Source organism: Bombina bombina, chromosome 8 (genome assembly GCF_027579735.1).
Source record: "Bombina bombina isolate aBomBom1 chromosome 8, aBomBom1.pri, whole genome shotgun sequence".
Lineage (NCBI taxonomy): Eukaryota > Metazoa > Chordata > Amphibia > Anura > Bombinatoridae > Bombina > Bombina bombina.
In genome coordinates, this window is record NC_069506.1 from 36451239 (window position 1) to 36470371 (window position 19133).

General features: G+C 39.0%; 1 protein-coding gene across 3 annotated transcripts in view; it reads right to left on the reverse strand.

Annotated features, from left to right (window-relative positions):
- TMCO4 (transmembrane and coiled-coil domains 4) overlaps positions 1-19133 on the reverse strand; it is a 148904-nt gene that overhangs the window by 125315 nt on the left and 4456 nt on the right. For all 3 annotated transcript variants that reach the window (XM_053690304.1, XM_053690302.1, XM_053690303.1), the window contains exons 2-3: positions 13839-13988; positions 10782-10956 (exon numbers count right to left, since the gene is read on the reverse strand). In XM_053690304.1, the coding sequence (XP_053546279.1) occupies positions 10782-10956; positions 13839-13966 (303 nt within the window). In that variant the 5' untranslated portion in view covers positions 13967-13988. The remainder of the gene's footprint in view (positions 1-10781; positions 10957-13838; positions 13989-19133) is intronic.

Sequence of the window (19133 nt, forward strand, 5' to 3'; positions counted from 1 at the left end):
TTTTTATTTAAAAAAACATAATTTATGCTTACCTGATAAATTCCTTTCTCCTGTAGTGTAGTCAGTCCACGGGTCATCATTACTTATGGGATATTAACTCCTCCCCAACAGGAAGTGCAAGAGGATCACCCAAGCAGAGCTGCTATATAGCTCCTCCCCTCTACGTCACACCCAGTCATTCGACCGAGAACCAAACGAGAAAGGAGAAACTATAGGATGCAGTGGTGACTGGAGTATAATTAAAAAATTTAGACCTGCCTTAAAAAACAGGGCGGGCCGTGGACTGACTACACTACAGGAGAAAGGAATTTATCAGGTAAGCATAAATTATGTTTTCTCCTGTTAAGTGTAGTCAGTCCACGGGTCATCATTACTTATGGGATACCAATACCAAAGCTAAGTACACGGATGACGGGAGGGACAGGCAGGATCTCTATACGGAAGGAACCACTGCCTGAAGAACCTTTCTCCCAAAAACAGCCTCCGAAGAAGCAAAAGTGTCAAATTTGGAAAATTTGGAAAAAGTATGAAGAGAAGACCAAGTTGCAGCCTTGCAAATCTGTTCAACAGAGGCCTCGTTCTTAAAGGCCCAAGTGGAAGCCACAGCTCTAGTAGAATGAGCTGTAATCCTTTCAGGAGGTTGCTGTCCAGCAGTCTCATAGGCTAAGCGTATTATGCTACGAAGCCAAAAGGATAGAGAGGTAGCAGATGCTTTTTGACCTCTCCTCTGTCCAGAATAAACGACAAACAGGGAAGAAGTTTGTCGAAAATCTTTAGTTGCCTGTAAATAAAATTTCAGGGCACGGACTACATCTAGATTGTGCAGAAGTCGTTCCTTCTTTGAAGAAGGGTTAGGACACAATGATGGAACAACAATCTCTTGATTGATATTCTTGTTAGTGACTACCTTAGGTAAGAACCCAGGTTTAGTACGCAGAACTACCTTATCTGAATGAAAAATCAGGTACGGAGAATCACAATGTAAGGCTGATAATTCAGAGACTCTACGAGCCGAGGAAATAGCCATTAAAAACAGAACTTTCCAAGATAACAGCTTGATATCAATGGAGTGAAGGGGTTCAAACGGAACACCCTGTAAAACGTTAAGAACTAAGTTTAAGCTCCACGGCGGAGCAACAGATTTAAACACAGGCTTAATCCTGGCCAAAGCCTGACAAAAAGCCTGAACGTCTGGAACTTCTGACAGACGCTTGTGTAAAAGGATGGACAGAGCTGAGATCTGTCCCTTTAACGAACTAGCAGATAAACCCTTTTCTAAACCTTCTTGTAGAAAAGACAATATCCTAGGAATCCTAACCTTACTCCATGAGTAACCCTTGGATTCGCACCAGTGTAAGTATTTATGCCATATCTTATGGTAAATTTTCCTGGTAACAGGTTTCCTAGCCTGTATTAAGGTATCAATTACTGGCTCCGAAAATCCACGCTTTGATAAAATTAAGCGTTCAATTTCCATGCAGTCAGCTTCAGAGAAATTAGATTTTGATGTTTGAAAGGACCCTGAATTAGAAGGTCCTGTCTCAGAGGCAGAGACCAAGGTGGACAGGATGACATGTCCACTAGATCTGCATACCAGGTCCTGCGTGGCCACGCAGGCGCTATTAGAATCACTGATGCTTTCTCCTGTTTGATCCTGGCAATCAAACGAGGAAGCATCGGGAAGGGTGGAAACACATAAGCCATCCTGAAGGTCCAAGGTGCTGTCAAGGCATCTATCAGGACCGCTCCCGGGTCCCTGGACCTGGACCCGTAACGAGGAAGCTTGGCGTTCCGGCGAGACGCCATGAGATCCATATCTGGTTTGCCCCAACGTCGAAGTATTTGGGCAAAGACCTCCGGATGAAGTTCCCACTCCCCCGGATGAAAAGTCTGGCGACTTAGGAAATCCGCCTCCCAGTTGTCCACTCCTGGGATGTGGATCGCTGACAGGTGGTAAGAGTGAGACTCTGCCCAGCGAATTTGATACTTCCATCATCGCTAAGGAACTTCTTGTCCCTCCCTGATGGTTGATGTAAGCCACAGTCGTGATGTTGTCCGACTGAAACCTGATAAACCTCAGAGTTGCTAACTGAGGCCAAGCCAGAAGGGCATTGAGAACTGCTCTCAATTCCAGAATGTTTATTGGAAGGAGACTCTCCTCTTGAGTCCATGATCCCTGAGCCTTCAGGGAATTCCAGACAGCGCCCCAACCTAGAAGGCTGGCGTCTGTAGTTACAATTGTCCAGTCTGGCCTGCTGAAGGGCATCCCCCTGGACAGATGTGGCCGAGAAAGCCACCATAGAAGAGAATCTCTGGTCTCCTGATCCAGATTCAGCGTAGGGGACAAATCTGAGTAATCCCCATTCCACTGACTTAGCATGCACAATTGCAGCGGTCTGAGGTGCAGGCGTGCAAAAGGAACTATGTCCATTGCCGCTACCATTAAGCCGATTACCTCCATGCATTGAGCCACTGACGGGTGTTGAATGGAATGAAGGGCACGGCAAGCATTTAGAAGCTTTGTTAACCTGTCCTCTGTCAGGTAAATTTTCATTTCTACAGAATCTATAAGAGTCCCCAAGAAGGGAACTCTTGTGAGTGGTAAGAGAGAACTCTTCTCCTCGTTTACTTTCCACCCATGTGATCTTAGAAATGCCAGTACTAACTCTGTATGAGACTTGGCAGTTTGAAAGCTTGACGCTTGTATCAGGATGTCGTCTAGGTACGGAGCTACCGAAATTCCTCGCGGTCTTAGTACCGCCAGAAGAGAGCCCAGAACCTTTGTAAAGATTCTTGGAGCCGTAGCCAACCCGAAGGGAAGAGCTACAAACTGGTAATGCTTGTCTAGGAAGGCAAACCTTAGATAACGGTAATGTTCTCTGTGAATTGGTATGTGAAGGTAAGCATCCTTTAAATCCACTGTGGTCATGTACTGACCTCTTTGGATCATGGGTAAGATTGTCCGAATAGTTTCCATCTTGAATGATGGAACTCTTAGGAATTTGTTTAGGATCTTTAAATCCAATATTGGTCTGAAGGTTCCCTCTTTTTTGGGAACCACAAACAGATTTGAGTAAAACCCTTGTCCGTGTTCCGACCGTGGAACTGGATGGATCACTCCCATTAGTAAAAGGTCTTGTACACAGCGTAGAAACGCCTCTTTCTTTATCTGGTTTGTTGACAACCTTGAAAGGTGAAATCTCCCTTGTGGAGGAGAAGCTTTGAAGTCCAGAAGATATCCCTGAGATATGATCTCCAACGCCCAGGGATCCTGGACATCTCTTGCCCAAGCCTGGGCGAAGAGAGAGAGTCTGCCCCCCACTAGATCCGTTACCGGATCGGGGGCCCTCACTTCATGCTGCCTTAGGGGCAGCAGCAGGCTTTCTGGCCTGCTTGCCCTTGTTCCAGGCCTGGTTAGGTTTCCAGCCTTGTCTGTAGCGAGCAACAGCTCCTTCCTGTTTTGGAGCAGAGGAAGTTGAAGCTGCTCCTGCCTTGAAATTACGAAAGGCACGAAAATTAGACTGTCTAGCCCTGGGTTTGGCTCTGTCTTGAGGCAGGGCATGGCCTTTACCTCCCGTAATATCAGCGATAATTTCTTTCAAACCGGGCCCGAATAAAGTCTGCCCCTTGAAAGGTATATTAAGTAGTTTCGATTTAGAAGTTACATCAGCTGACCAGGATTTTAGCCACAGCGCTCTGCGTGCCTGAATGGCGAATCCGGAATTCTTAGCCGTAAGTTTAGTTAAATGTACTACGGCATCAGAAATAAAAGAATTAGCTAGCTTAAGGGTTTTAAGCTTAAGTGAAATCTCATCTAATGTCGCTGAGTCAAGGGTCTCTTCCAGAGACTCAAACCAAAATGCTGCCGCAGCCGTGACAGGCGCAATGCATGCAAGGGGTTGTAATATAAAACCTTGTTGAACAAACATTTACTTAAGGTAACCCTCTAACTTTTTATCCATTGGATCTGAAAAGGCACAGCTATCCTCTACCGGGATAGTGGTACGCTTAGCTAAAGTAGAAACTGCTCCCTCCACCTTAGGGACCGTTTGCCATAAGTCCCGTGTGGTGGCGTCTATTGGAAACATTTTTCTGAATATAGGAGGGGGTGAGAAAGGCACACCGGGTCTGTCCCACTCCTTAGTAATAATTTCAGTAAGTCTCTTAGGTATAGGAAAAACGTCAGTACTCGTCGGTACCGCAAAATATTTATCCAACCTACACATTTTCTCTGGGTTTGCAACTGTGTTACAATCATTCAGAGCCGCTAACACCTCCCCTAGCAATACACGGAGGTTTTCCAGCTTAAACTTAAAATTTGAAATGTCTGAATCCAATTTATTTGGATCAGATCCGTCACCCGCAGAATGAAGCTCTCCGTCCTCATGCTCTGCAAATTGTGACGCAGTATCAGACATGGCCCTAGCATTATCAGTATACTCTGTTCTCATCCCAGAGTGATCTCGTTTACCTCTAAGTTCTGGCAATTTAGACAAAACTTCAGTCATAACATTAGCCATGTCTTGTAAAGTGATTTGTAATGGCCGCCCTGATGTACTTGGCGTTACAATATCACGCACCTCCTGAGCGGGAGATGCAGGTACTGACACGTGAGGCAAGTTAGTCGGCATAACTTCCCCCTCGTTGTCTGGTGAATGTTGCTTAACATGTACAGATTTACTTTTATTTAAAGTAGCATCAATGCAATTAGTACATAAATTTCTATTGGGCTCCACCTTGGCTTTTGAACATATTGCACAAAGAGTTTCCTCTGTGTCAGACATGTTTAAACAAACTAGCAATTAGACTAGCAAGCTTGAAAATACTTTTCAACTAAATTTACAAGCAATATGTAAAAACGTTACTGTGCCTTTAAAAAGCACACAAAAAACTGACACAGTTGAATAAAAATGAACCGGATTAGTTATATAAACCAAATTTAGCAAAGGATTGCACACATTAGCAATGGATGATTAACCCTTAATATCAGGAAAAAAAAAACGTTTTTATCACAGTCAAGCACAGTCTCACAGGTCTGCTGTGAGTGATTACCTCCCTCAAAATTAGTTTTGAAGACCCCTGAGCTCTGTGGAGACGTCCTGGATCATGCAGGGAGAAAAAGACAGACTGTGACTGAATTTCTGATGCGTAGTAAAAGCGCCAAAATAGGCCCCTCCCACTCACACTACAACAGTAAGGGAAGATCAGTAAACTGTTTTAATTTAAAACAAACGACAGCCATGTGGAAAATAAAGCCCAAAACAATTTTCACCAAGTACCTCAGATAATTAAACGATTTAACATGCCAGTAAACGTTTAAAATCTAATATATGAAATGTCATTAAAAAGCCTGCTGCTAGTCGCTCACACTGCAAGTTAGGCTAAAAGTTATATGCATACAGTATTTTCCCAGTGAAGTGCCATTCCCCAGAAATACTTAAGTTTAAACATATATACATGTCAGCCTGATACCAGTTGCTACTACTGCATTTAAGGCTGTACTTACATTATATCGGTATTAGCAGTATTTTCAAAGTCAATTCCATTCCTTAGAAAATAATATACTGCAACATACCTCTTTGCAGGTGAACCTGCCCGCTGTCCCCTGATCTGAAGTTACCCTACTCCTCAGAATGGCCGAGAACAGCAAACGGATCTTAGTTACGTCCGCTAAGATCATATACAAAAACTCAGGTAGATTCTTCTTCAAATTCTGCCTGAGAAGGAAACAACACACTCCGGTGTCGTTTAAAATAACAAACTTTTGATTGAAGATATAAAAAACTAAGTTTAATCACCACAGTCCTCTCACACATCCTATCTATTAGTTGGGTGCAAGAGAATGACTGGGTGTGACGTAGAGGGGAGGAGCTATATAGCAGCTCTGCTTGGGTGATCCTCTTGCACTTCCTGTTGGGGAGGAGTTAATATCCCATAAGTAATGATGACCCGTGGACTGACTACACTTAACAGGAGAAAACTCTTTTATTTAGTACTGGCAGACTTTCTGCCAGTACTTAAGATGGCGGTAACAATTGTGGGGTGGGGGAGGGAAGAGAGCTATTTGGGAGGGATCAGGGGGTGGGATGTGTCAGGTGGGAGGCTGATCTCTAAAATTAACCCTGCAAGCTCCCTACAAGCTACCTAATTTAACCCCTTCACTGCTGGGCATAATTCACGTGTTGTGCGCAGCAGCATTTAGCGGCCTTCTAATTACCAAAAATCAACGCCAAAGCCATATAAATCTGCTATTTCTGAACAAAGGGGATCCCAGAGAAGCTTTTACAACAATTTCTGCCATAATTGCACAAGCTGTTTGTAAATAATTTCAGTGAGAAACCTAAAATTGTGAAAAATGTAAAGTTTTTTTTTTTTATTTGCTCGCATTTGGCGGTGAAATGGTGGCATAAAATATACCAAAATGGGCCTAGATCAATACTTGGGGTTGTCTACTACACTACACTAAAGCTAAAATTAACCCTACAAGCTCCCTACAAGCTCCCTAATTAACCCCTTCACTCCTGGGCATAAAACATGTGTGGTGCGCAGCGGCATTTAGCGGCCTTCTAATTACCAAAAAGCAACCACAAAGCCATATAAGTCTGTTATTTCTGAAAAAGGGGATCCCAGAGAAGCATTTACAACCATTTGTGCCATAATTGCAGAAGCTGTTTGTAAATAATTTCAGTGGGAAACCTAAAGTTTGTGACAAAATTTGTGAAAAAGTGAACTTTTTTTTTTTTTTTATCGCATTTGGCGGTGAAATGTTGGCATGAAATATACCAAAATGGGCCTAGATCAATACTTTGGGATGTCTTCTAAAACAAAATATATACATGTCAAGGGATATTCAGATATTCCTGACAGATATCAGGGTTCCAAAGTAACTAGCGCTAATTTTGAAAAAATGTGGTTTGGAAATAGCAAAGTGCTACTTGTATTTATTGCCCCATAAATTGCAAAAAAAGCAAAGAACATGTAAACATTGGGTATTTCTAAACTCAGGACAAAATTTATAAACTATTTAGCATGGGTGTTTTTTGGTGATTGTAGATGTGTAACAGATTTTGGGGGTCAAAGTTAGAAAAAGTGTGTTTTTTTCCATTTTTTCCTCATATTTTATCATTTTTTTTTAGTAAATTATAAGATATGATGAAAATAATGGTATCTTTAGAAAGTCCATTTAATGACGAGAAAAACGGTATATAATATGTGTGGGTACAGTAAACGAGTAAGAGGAAAATTACAGCTAAACGCAAACACTGCAGAAATGTAAAAATAGCCATTGTCATTAAGGGTAAGAAAATTGAAAAATGGTCCGGTCATTAAGGGGTTAAAGGGACATATAATCCAAAAGGTTTCTTTCATGATTCAGAAAGCGCATACAATTATAAACAACTTTCCACTATATTTCTATTATTCAGGTAGCTTCATTCTTTTGGTATCCTTCGTTGCAAGAAGCAGCAATGCACTACTGGGAGCTAGCTGAACACATTGGGTGAGCCAATGGCAAGAGGCGTATTGTGAGCAGCCACCAATCACTGGCTAGCTCCCAGTAGTGGTTGGTTTTCTTCTGAATCTACCTAGGTATGCTTTTCAACAAAGGATTCCAAGAGAACAAAGATAATAAGATAATATAAGTAAATTGGAGAGTTGATTAAAATGTTATGCTCTGTCTGACTCAGTTTGATTTGGACTTTATGGTCCCTTTAATGAAGCTTTTAAAAGGACATAGGAGTCTAAAATACATTGTTATGGTTTAGATGAAACATTCATTTTAAAGAGACTTTTTACTTTTACTTCTATTATAAAATTTACGTCTTTCTTTTGGCATCCTTTGTTGAAACTTTAAACCTTTACATGAGAGGATACAGGGGAAGGTTCATGTGTGTCATAAGCACTATATGTATAATACAGATGCTATTTACTGCTTGAGACACGTATGTGCTGCTGAGCATATATGCATATGCTCTCATGGAAAGGAGCAGTCACTCCATAGCGCTCCTCTTTATTCCCATGGCACAGTGATGCTGTCCCACAGCTATAGACGGTGTCCCTGCTCTGCAGTACTTATGATCGCTGTTATGTCTTTATACATAAAGTCTACCAGGAAAGTAAAAAATAAATACAAAACTGCTAGTTCAGTCAGTGTTATAGAAAAAAATCCTAATTTACTCATTTCTTACTTCAGTTTTAAGTAGTGCAGGACTAGTGGAGATTTCAACTCCTGTATACACACACACAAAGAAAAGTATACAAACCGCACACATAAGCACACACACAAGATGACAAATCGCACACATAAGCAAACACAAACGTTCACAAACTTCATACATAAGCACACACACACAAGTTCGCAAACCGCACACATAAGCGCACACACAAACAAGTTCACAAACCGCACACATAAGCGCACACACAAACAAGTTCACAAACCGCATACATAAGCGCACACACAAACAAGTTCACAAACCGCACACATAAGCACACACACACCCACAAACAAGTGTACAAACAAAAACTCACATAAGCACTCATGCTTACAAAGTTTAAAAACCGCACACATACGCACACACACACAAGCTAGCAAACCACACACATAAGCACATACACACACACAAGCTCACAAACACACATAAGTACGCACACACAAGCTCAAAAACCACACACGTAAGCGCACACACAAGCTCAAAAACCACACACGTAAGCGCACACACAAGCTCAAAAACCACACACGTAAGCGCACACACAAGCTCAAAAACCACACACATAAGCGCACACACAAGCTCACAAACCACACACATAAGCGCGCACACACAAGCTCACAAACCACACACATGCTCACAAACCACACACACATAGGCACACACACACAAGCTCACAAACCACACACATAAGCGCACACATACACACAAGCTCACACATACATACAAGCTCACAAACCACACGCATAGGCACACACACACAAGCTCACAAACCACACACATAAGTGCACACACACACACACAAGCTCACAAACCACACATATACATACAAGCTCAAAAACCCCACACAAGCTCACAAACCACACACATAGGTACACAAGCTCACAAACCCCACACATAAGCACACACACACAAGCTCACAAACCACACACATAAGCGCACACACACAAGCTCACAAACCACACACATAAGCACATACACACACACAAGCTCACAAACACACATAAGTACGCACACACAAGCTCAAAAACCACACACGTAAGCGCACACAGAAGCTCAAAAACCACACACGTAAGCGCACACACAAGCTCAAAAACCACACACATAAGCGCACACACAAGCTCACAAACCACACACATAAGCGCGCACACACAAGCTCACAAACCACACACATGCTCACAAACCACACACACATAGGCACACACACACAAGCTCACAAACCACACACATAAGCGCACACATACACACAAGCTCACACATACATACAAGCTCACAAACCACACGCATAGGCACACACACACAAGCTCACAAACCACACACATAAGTGCACACACACACAAGCTCACAAACCACACATATACATACAAGCTCAAAAACCCCACACAAGCTCACAAACCACACACATAGGTACACAAGCTCACAAACCCCACACATAAGCACACACACACAAGCTCACAAACCACACACATAAGCGCACACACACAAGCTCACAAACCACACACATAAGCGCACACACAAGCTCACAAACCACACACATAAGCGCACACACAAGCTCACAAACCCCACACATAAGCGCACACACCACACACATAAGCGCACACACAAGCTCACAAACCACACACATAAGCGCACATACACAAGCTCACAAACCACACACACAAGCTCACAAACCACACACATAAGCGCACACATACAAGCTCACAAACCACACACATAAGCGCACACACAAGCTCACAAACAAGTTCACAAACTACACACCCAAGCACACACATACAAACAAGTTAAAAAACCACGGTATGTGTGCCGTACTTGAATTTCAGACATTTGTGCACTGACAATAACCACATGGTAACCCTAGGAATGGCTGAGTTTATTATTGATAACAACCTGGTCAGATCTTTCTTCCCACTGTGCAAAAGACAGTGTTCTGCTCTGTAAATAAACGGTAAAATAAATGCATGTAGTTTCCTCGCAGTTTCTACTGTCAGACAAACCAACAAAGTCTAGTATTTAAAGGGACAGTCTAGTCAAAATTAAACTTTCATGATTCAGATAGGGCATGCAATTTTAAACAACTTTCCAATTTACTTTTATCATCAAATTTGCTTTGTTCTTTTGGTATATTTTGTTGAAAGCTAAAGCTAGGTAGGCTCATATGCTAATTTCTAAGCCCTTGAAGACCATCTCTTATCTCTGTGCATTTTGACAGTTTTTCACAGTTAGACAGCGCTAGTTCATGAGTGCCGTATAGATAATGTGCTCAATTCTGTGGACTTATTCAGGCTAAAATGCAAGTCTGTCAAAAGAACTGAGATAAGGGGACAATCTGCAGACGCTTATATACAAGGTAATCACAGAGGAGATAAGTGTATTAATAACAGTGTTTGTTAAAAAGAGATTACCTATGTTTTTAAACAATAAACATTTTCAAGTAGACTGTCCCTTTAACCATTTACTGCCTTTGTAACCAAATATATATCATCTTCAAAAATATAACTAGATAATTATAGCGTGTTACCAGGATGGTATAATGAAAAAGGAGCCTACGTTAAGTTTACTGGAAATATTTCTCTTTACCTGAGTAATTATAGTTGGGGATGTTTGCATTACAGGGTCCTTCAGTAAAACTTCGGCAAATGTTTCTGTTCCTTCGCCCCCTAAGCCGCTGGCAAACGCTTCCATTGCTGGCACAACAGACTCAGACAAATCCAGCCATTGCACCAGATCCTTGACAAACTTTGTGCAGAAACTCCTGCAAGAGGTTGCAACAACAACATATATCACATTGTAGTAGAGCACAGACATTAAAGGGACACTGTACCCAAAATTTTTCTTTCGTAATTCAGATAGAACATAACATTTTAAGCAACTTTCTAATTTACTTCTATTATCAAATGTTCTTTATTCTCTTGGTATCTTTATTTGAAATGCAAAAATGTAAGTTTAGATGCCGGCCCATTTTTGGTGAACAACCTTGGTTGTCTTTGCTGATTGGTGGATAAATTCATCCACCAATTAAAAAGTGCTGAACCAAGAAAAAAAGCTTAGATGCCTTCTTTTTCAAATAAAGATAGCAAGAGAACGAAGAAAAATTGATAATAGGAGTAAATTAGAAAGTTGCTTAAAATTGCATGCTCTATCTGAATCGCGAAAGAAAAAATTTGGGTTCAGTGTCCCTTTAAAAAAACTATTTATGGGGCATGTGACGTAATTTTGTTAACAAAAGAATCTATGTCCTCTGTTTAGGGACTTATCCCCATAAAAACCTATGATCAATGAGATACAGCATAGATGTAAAACACTGACTAGAAACAGCGCAAGGACCTTTCTATTTTAAAAGCAAAGATCTTTTATTTCAAGGTGCCCCTAGTAACCACATGCCATTGCAGTGTGACTTTAAAGGGACATGAAACCCAAATTTGTTCTTTCATGATTTAGAAAGAACATGCAATTGTAAACAACTTTTCAGTTCAGCTCTATTATCTAATTAGCTTCATTCTCTTGATATCCTTTGTTGAAAAGCATATCTAAATAGGCTCAGAAGCGGCTGATTGGTGGCTGCACATAGACGCCTTGTGTGATTGGCTCAACAAAGGATAACTAAAAAATGAAGCACATTAGATAATACAATTAAATTGGAATGTTGTTTAAAATTGTATTCTCTATCTGAATCATGAAAAAAAATATTTGGGTTTCATGTCCCACTCCCTTTAAGCATCCAATCTAGATGCTTGTCCCAGAACTAGCAAGGAAGCGTGCGCTGGCATGTGTAAATAAAGAAAAATCCACATATGCATAATTAAAAACGTTTTTTTCATTCTCACAACTTATAAAGGACAGTTTATACTAAAGTGACAGTTTACTCATATGCTAAATCACTTGAAAATGACGCAGTATAACATGACCATCTCTATGTAAAAAAGGAAAACTTTTTACCACAAAATTTCTTCAGCTCACCACGGTAAGTGTTCTGTGAACAGTTATCCTTAAATTACTATTGTCCACATGGTGAAAAAAAACAACAGCCAATCATTTTATGGGATTTCACCATAATCTCACAGTAAACCTTAAAGTGAGGAGGTAAATAAAGTGACTATGCTTGTACATAACAGTTGCACACTCCCTTGCAAGTCCTAAGACAAGCATCCTGATTGGATGCGTAAAGGGCTATGAAACAGTGCTCTTTTAGTAAAATAAATACATATGTGTTGTGTTTTTAAAAACCAGCAAACAACTTACATGAAAATTTGAAATAAAATATCTTGCCTTTTTACATAGAGATGTTCATGGGATATTTTCTAGTCAGCTTTTTACAGATATAATGCATCACTTTTAAGTGATTCAACATTTGGTTATTTAACAAGCAAAATAAAATAACGAAATAACATAACATATTTTTATTTTACAATGCACATTTTCAGGGGAATTACATTTTGAGTTAAAAACTTTCCTTTGAAATGATATATGTCATTGCTACATCTATAATAATTAATTACATTTTTGAAGTTTCTGTCCTATAAAAAAGAACTTGTTTACGGTGTAACTTTTAAGCAATAGGGCCGTGGGAGTTACCTCATCAGCCAGGGGGGAAGTCTCAGCCTAATAACTCTTGATTTTATGTAATTTTCAATATCAGTTTAAGCAGCTTTAAACATACCAATTTTTCCCTTAACGTGTTTCAAATTACTTGTTATACCAGCTGCAGACTAAATGTATGAGAAATCGTATATAAGTAATTGCCTCTTTAGATTTATTTTTACATATAAAACAGCAGTTTTTGCTCTTAACTATTAAAATGAGTTGGGCTTGCAGGGAAATCAGATCTACTTATTTAATCACTTCCTGTACACACAAATGCTTCATTATATTATTTCTGTTTGTAAACCAAACCCCAATACTTAGAGAGAACAATTGAAAATGAACATCATATTTCTTATCTCTCCTAACCTCCACTGGGAGTGTAATTTCTTCTGTAGGCTGTGTCTACACAGCTTTTCCATAGCCAATACTTAAATTAAATGTAAACTTTCATGAATCAGTGCCCGTTTTTTTTAAAATAGTATTAAAAACCGGTGAACTTTTATTCATGAAACTTTAAATTGAAGCATTTTTTAAAAAAAATACTTACCTTTTTCTTCAGAAAAGCCTGATCGGCGATCCCCCGCCCGCAGCTCCTCTGTACCTACGTTAGCAATGATGAAACCGGCTTCGTCATTACAGCATGAGAAGCGTGCAGGGGAATCACCAATCCGGCTTTGCTAAAGAAAAAGGTATTTGTAAAAATACGCTGCAATGTAAAGTTTCATGAATGAAAGTGCCCCTGATTTTAATAGTATTTTTAAAAACCGGCACTCATTCATGAAATTTTACATTCACTTTAAGTATAAAAACTTTCAGTATGGATATCACAAGCAAAATCAGCTATTTCAAATAACAAAATAAGAGTAAATGAGCTATTTGTAAGCAATTTAATAAACTCCAGAAAGTAAAATGGGTCATTGAAAACAAATTAAAAAGGAGAAAAATGTGTCCCTTTAAATGAAGCTGTTTCACATGCAAGACAGAATGTTTTGAATTGACCGTCCCTTTAAACATACCATAATATCCATGTGTTAAGTATTAAAGGAAAATTACCTTTGTTCCACCTCAGGATATAGCTGAGCCAATGAGAGACCACAGAGACCGGCATAAGCAAATCTAGCTGGCTCGCTCAGGGATCTGCCTAACACACTAGGCTTCCCGTCTGATTCAGCTTGCATCATGACACTCTCCTTACGCTCCCACCTGACAAACAACAATCGTTTCATCCATTAAAAATTGTAGCACTTTCCAATTTGGCAAAATATTTTTCCACTTTAAACCAAGATATTCTGAAAATAATGATTACAGTCAACAGAATAACAATGTACAAGGTCATAATTTCATATAAATGGCTATGGGAGGCATATTTGTCTTTTAAACTGTTTATATGGAAGTGCATATCTTTATTATATATTAATCTACTCTGCTAATAACCCAACCTATACAAGTCCCATGTTGTAATAACCTACTATGGTTTATTCATCGTAGTATAAACTAACACTAATACAAAAGTATACGTTGTGTCTGTTAGCCAATGAGGTTGTTTAAAAAGATTCCATATTACAAAAATATACTAAATTTAATTTTAAAATATATACCGGTACTTTAAACCCTTATCATGGCTGTAAGTAAACCCACCTCATACCTCCCAACATATCATGGGGAATATCCAGGAAGAGGTGGTTGGTGGCTTAGTCTGGGAGATCCTCAGACAGAGTAATGGAGAACTGGGGGGGGGGTATTGTCTCTTTATGCCGAGATAGAGTTGGGTACAGCTGGGCAGAGAGTGGCAGGGGCATTGTACAGGGCAGGGCGTGGGTGGATCTGAGGCACGGCTAAGCACTTTTTGGCAAACTGTGACTTTTATAAGATCCTGGAGGCAGCAGGCAAAGCCCCAGACTGTGACTGTCAAGCAAAATGTTGGACGGTTGAGAAATCCTGTTTAAAAGGAGGGCAAGCGTGCCTCTACATATAGCTGCATATAACACTTGATAATAACATCTGATGACCAAAAATCATATAGGGCCAGCTTACAAGTGGAGCGCTATTTAACGCTCCCGCATGAGTGTTAACTCCGCTAGAAGTAAGCTTTTTGCACACGTCAGGTAGCACTTGTAGTTGGAAAAAAAACTAACACCCTACTTGCACGCAAACACGATCACATATTATCAAGTGCGCTAACCTGAAATGAAAATATGAATAATTCCCATTCCAATGTTCTTCACATACAAGAATATGTTTTATTTATTAATAAATATATATATATATATATATATATATATACACACATACATACATACATACATATATACACAGTATATATCTCTGATGGTATTTTGCACAAATATATAGTAATACATGATTATATAGAGCTAAAGATATATACAGGAATATCTATTTAGAAATACTTCGAACATATTCCCCTATGTGAAGAACATGGGAATGTGAAATATTTACAGTAAATACATAGTATAAAACTTTATTAAATATCAATATTGCAGAAATATGCTTTTTCATGTTTTCAGCTACTTAACTGAAAAGGGCTCCAATGCACTTATATATATATATACAGTGTGTGTGTCTATATATGTATACAAATGTATTTATGTGTTTATATGTGTACAGTATATCACAAAAGTGAATACACCCCTCACATTTTTGTAAATATTTTATTATATCTTTTCATGTGACAACACTGAAGAAATGACACTTTGCTACAATGTAAAGTAGCGAGTGTACAGCCTGTATAACAGTGTAAATTTGCTGTCCCCTCAAAATAACTCAACACACAGCCATTAATGTCTAAACTGTTGGCAACAAAAGTGAGTACACCCCTAAGTGGAAATGTCCAAATTGGGCCCAATTAGCCATTTTCCCTCCCCGGTGTCATGCGACTCGATAGTGTTACAAGGTCTCAGGTGTGAATGGGGAGCAGGTGTGTTAAATTTGGTGTTATCGCTCTCACACTCTCTCATAATGGTCACTGGAAGTTCAACATGGCACCTCATGGCAAATAACTGTCTGAGGATCTGAAAAAAAGAATGGTTGCTCTACATAAAGATGGCCTAGGCTATAAGAAGATTGCCAAGACCCTGATACTGAGCTGCAGCACGGTGGGCAAGACCATACAGAGGTTTCACAGGACAGGTTCCACTCAGAACAGGCAAATTTACACGGTTATACAGGCTGTACACTCACTACTTTACATTGTAGCAAAGTGTCATTTCTTCAGTGTTGTCACATGAAAAGATATAATAAAATATTTACACAAATGTGAGGGGTGTACTCACTTTTGTGAGATACTGTATATATGTCTGTAAATACAAATATACACATATAAATACAAATGTACACATATAAATACAAATATACACATATAAATACAAATATACACATATAAATACAAATGTACACATATAAACATGCATGGCTGTATATATACATATCTTTATCTATAGTTCTAGACATGTATATCTTTGAGCCCTTATATCTTTGTGTGCAATATTTTTTTTGAGTAATTTTATCAGATAGTATTATTATAAGTGTAACTAATTTGTAAATGCAATTTTAATGTGTTTTGTGACACTTTTTTGTTTAGCAAAACAGTTAACCACACCTCTGAGGACGTCCTAACCCGACGCTCGTTAACTTCAATTGCGCTCAAGTGATTGCATTTACTTTCAACTTGTAATACTAGTGAAAAACCTGAGGCGTGCAAACAGCCACGATAAACCCCATATTGCTCGCGTGTAACTGTTAGCGCTACACTTGTAATCTAGCCCATGATGTTGCAAAGGCATGTTAGAAGGGGGCAGGAGTGGTTCTATTTAGAAATTGGGGCTAACAAAATACAACTTAAGGGTGCTGTGTGTGACTGTTAAATGACATAATTTCTTTTAGTATTTCCTGTCTTATTTAAAGATACCTTTTTAGTGGGGGTTTTTTCTCTTTCTCATTGTCCTGGGTAGAGCACTGGACATAAAATAAATTATTTTAAAGGATCATGAAAGACAAAATTCAACATTCATGATTCAGGCAGACCGTACAATTTTAAACAACTTTACTATTTACTTTTATTATCAAATGATACTTTGTTCTCTTGGTATAATTTAGACATGAGCATTTAGTTTTGTCGCAAATGCAGATTTGTGAAATACTTAAGCTGGAGAGCTGCACTAACCTAATCCTCCTCTTCACAGAATCTCGGCCCCGCTAATAGGACGCTTAGCCTGGCGGCTCCCAGGGCCTGCGCTAAAGGTGAAGGTCCTTGGAGTCGCCTTGCCTTGCCTCGCATTAGCGCAGCCAGGGCTCTGTGAAGAAGATTACCAGGTTAGTGCAGCTCTCCAGTGCGCTAAAGGTAAGTATAAGGCTACATGTAAACTTTTTCCCCTGTAGCAAAGGAAAATTATACTTTTTTTTTTTTTTTTTTTTTTAAACGAAAGCGAATGTAAATGTTCTACAAAAATTTAGCCAATGAATAGTGCAGCCAACAAATATTCAGGGAAACTAATTTCCCCAAATATTAGTTCCCAAAAAAATTTGACATGGCTGAACGTCTAGTATAATGAAGGGCATACCTAGGTAGGCTACGTGTCCTGAGTATCACATGCCAGCAGGGTTTATAATAATGTTTTTAACAACCTTATACTTAGTTCAGCACTATTGGCAGCAGTGTCTGCAAATGCTCTTTGATAAAGAATACCAAGTGAACAAAGTAAATTTGACGGTGGAAGTAAATTGGAAAGTTGTTCAAATTAAATGCTGTATCTGAATCATGAAAGTTTTATTTTGACTTTACTGTCCCTTTAATAAGAACATGTAATATTTACAAATAAAATAACAATTCCAATAAACATAAAAGAAAAATTCCATAACATCACAGAGAAAAAACAAATAGATCTAAAACATAAAACTACATTTTTCTGTTATGATTCTGACGGATACAATTTAAACAACTTTCTCATTGATCTCTATTATCAAATGTTGCTTTGTTTTCTTGGTATCCTTTGTTGAAAATCAGGTAGGTAAGCTCAGGAGTGTGCACGTTTGCAGCAGTTTTGCATGAATGTTATACATTAGCAAGAGCACTAGATGGCAGCACTTTTCTTGCCATGCAATGCGATCTATCTAGATATCTTTTCAACAAGGAATAACACAAGAATGAAGCAAATTTGATAATAGAAGTAAACTTTATTTTTTTTTAATATTTTTAAAATTGTATGCTCTGTCTGAATCATTAAACAAATATGGGTTTCATATCCCTTTAACTAACCTTCCCTGAGCCCACCAAACCCTGACACTTCCCGAATACTGTCCCTCCAACACTGTCCCTTTATTCCGTCCCTTCTGTAGCTCATTAAAGGGACATTCCGGACAAAATTTAAATGCACATAGATGAATTACATTGTTGAATAAAAACATATTTACAATAAACCTGTATTAGCAAAACTTCTTCTAGTAAAGGTCATCACTGTTTTAGTGTTAGCATTTTTCTCTGCACGCAAACCATACCTAGATTTTCTCAGTGCACCGGCATTTTAAATACTGCAGCTGCTCAGAATGACAGTGGGGCTTGTATCATGTTAGCAAATAACAAATTGAGCCACTATCAGATGGTACAAGCACCTTAAAGGGACACTGAATCCAGTTTTTTTCTTTCATGATTCAGATAGAGCATGTCATTTTAAGCAACTTTCCAATTTACTCCTATAATCAATTTTTCTTCATTCTCTTGCTATCTTTACTTGAAAAGCAAGAATGTAAGTTTAGATGCCGGCCCATTTTTGGTTTACAACCTGGGTTGTTCTTGCTGATTGGTTGCTAAATGTCAGCCACCATTAAACAAGTGCTGGCCACGGTGCTGAACCGAACATTGTCTGGCTCCTTAGCTTAGATGCCTTCTTTTTCAAATAAAGATAGCAAGAGAACAAAGAAAAACTGATAATAGGAGTAAATTAGAAAGTTGCTTAAAATTTCATGCTCTATCTGAATCGTGAAAGAAAAAAATTTGGGTTTAGTGTCCCTTTAACCCCTTAATGACCACAGCACTTTTCCATTTTCTGTCCGTTTGGGACCAAGGCTATTTTTACATTTTTGCGGTGTTTGTGTTTAGCTGTAATTTCCCTCTTACTCATTTACTGTACCCACACATATTATATACCGTTTTTTTCGCCATTAAATGGACTTTCTAAAGATACCATTATTTTCATCATATCTTATAATTTACTATAAAAAAATTATAAAATATGAGGAAAAAATGGAAAAAACACACTTTTTCTAACTTTGACCCCCAAAATCTGTTACACATCTACAACCACCAAAAAACACCCATGCTAAATAGTTTCTAAA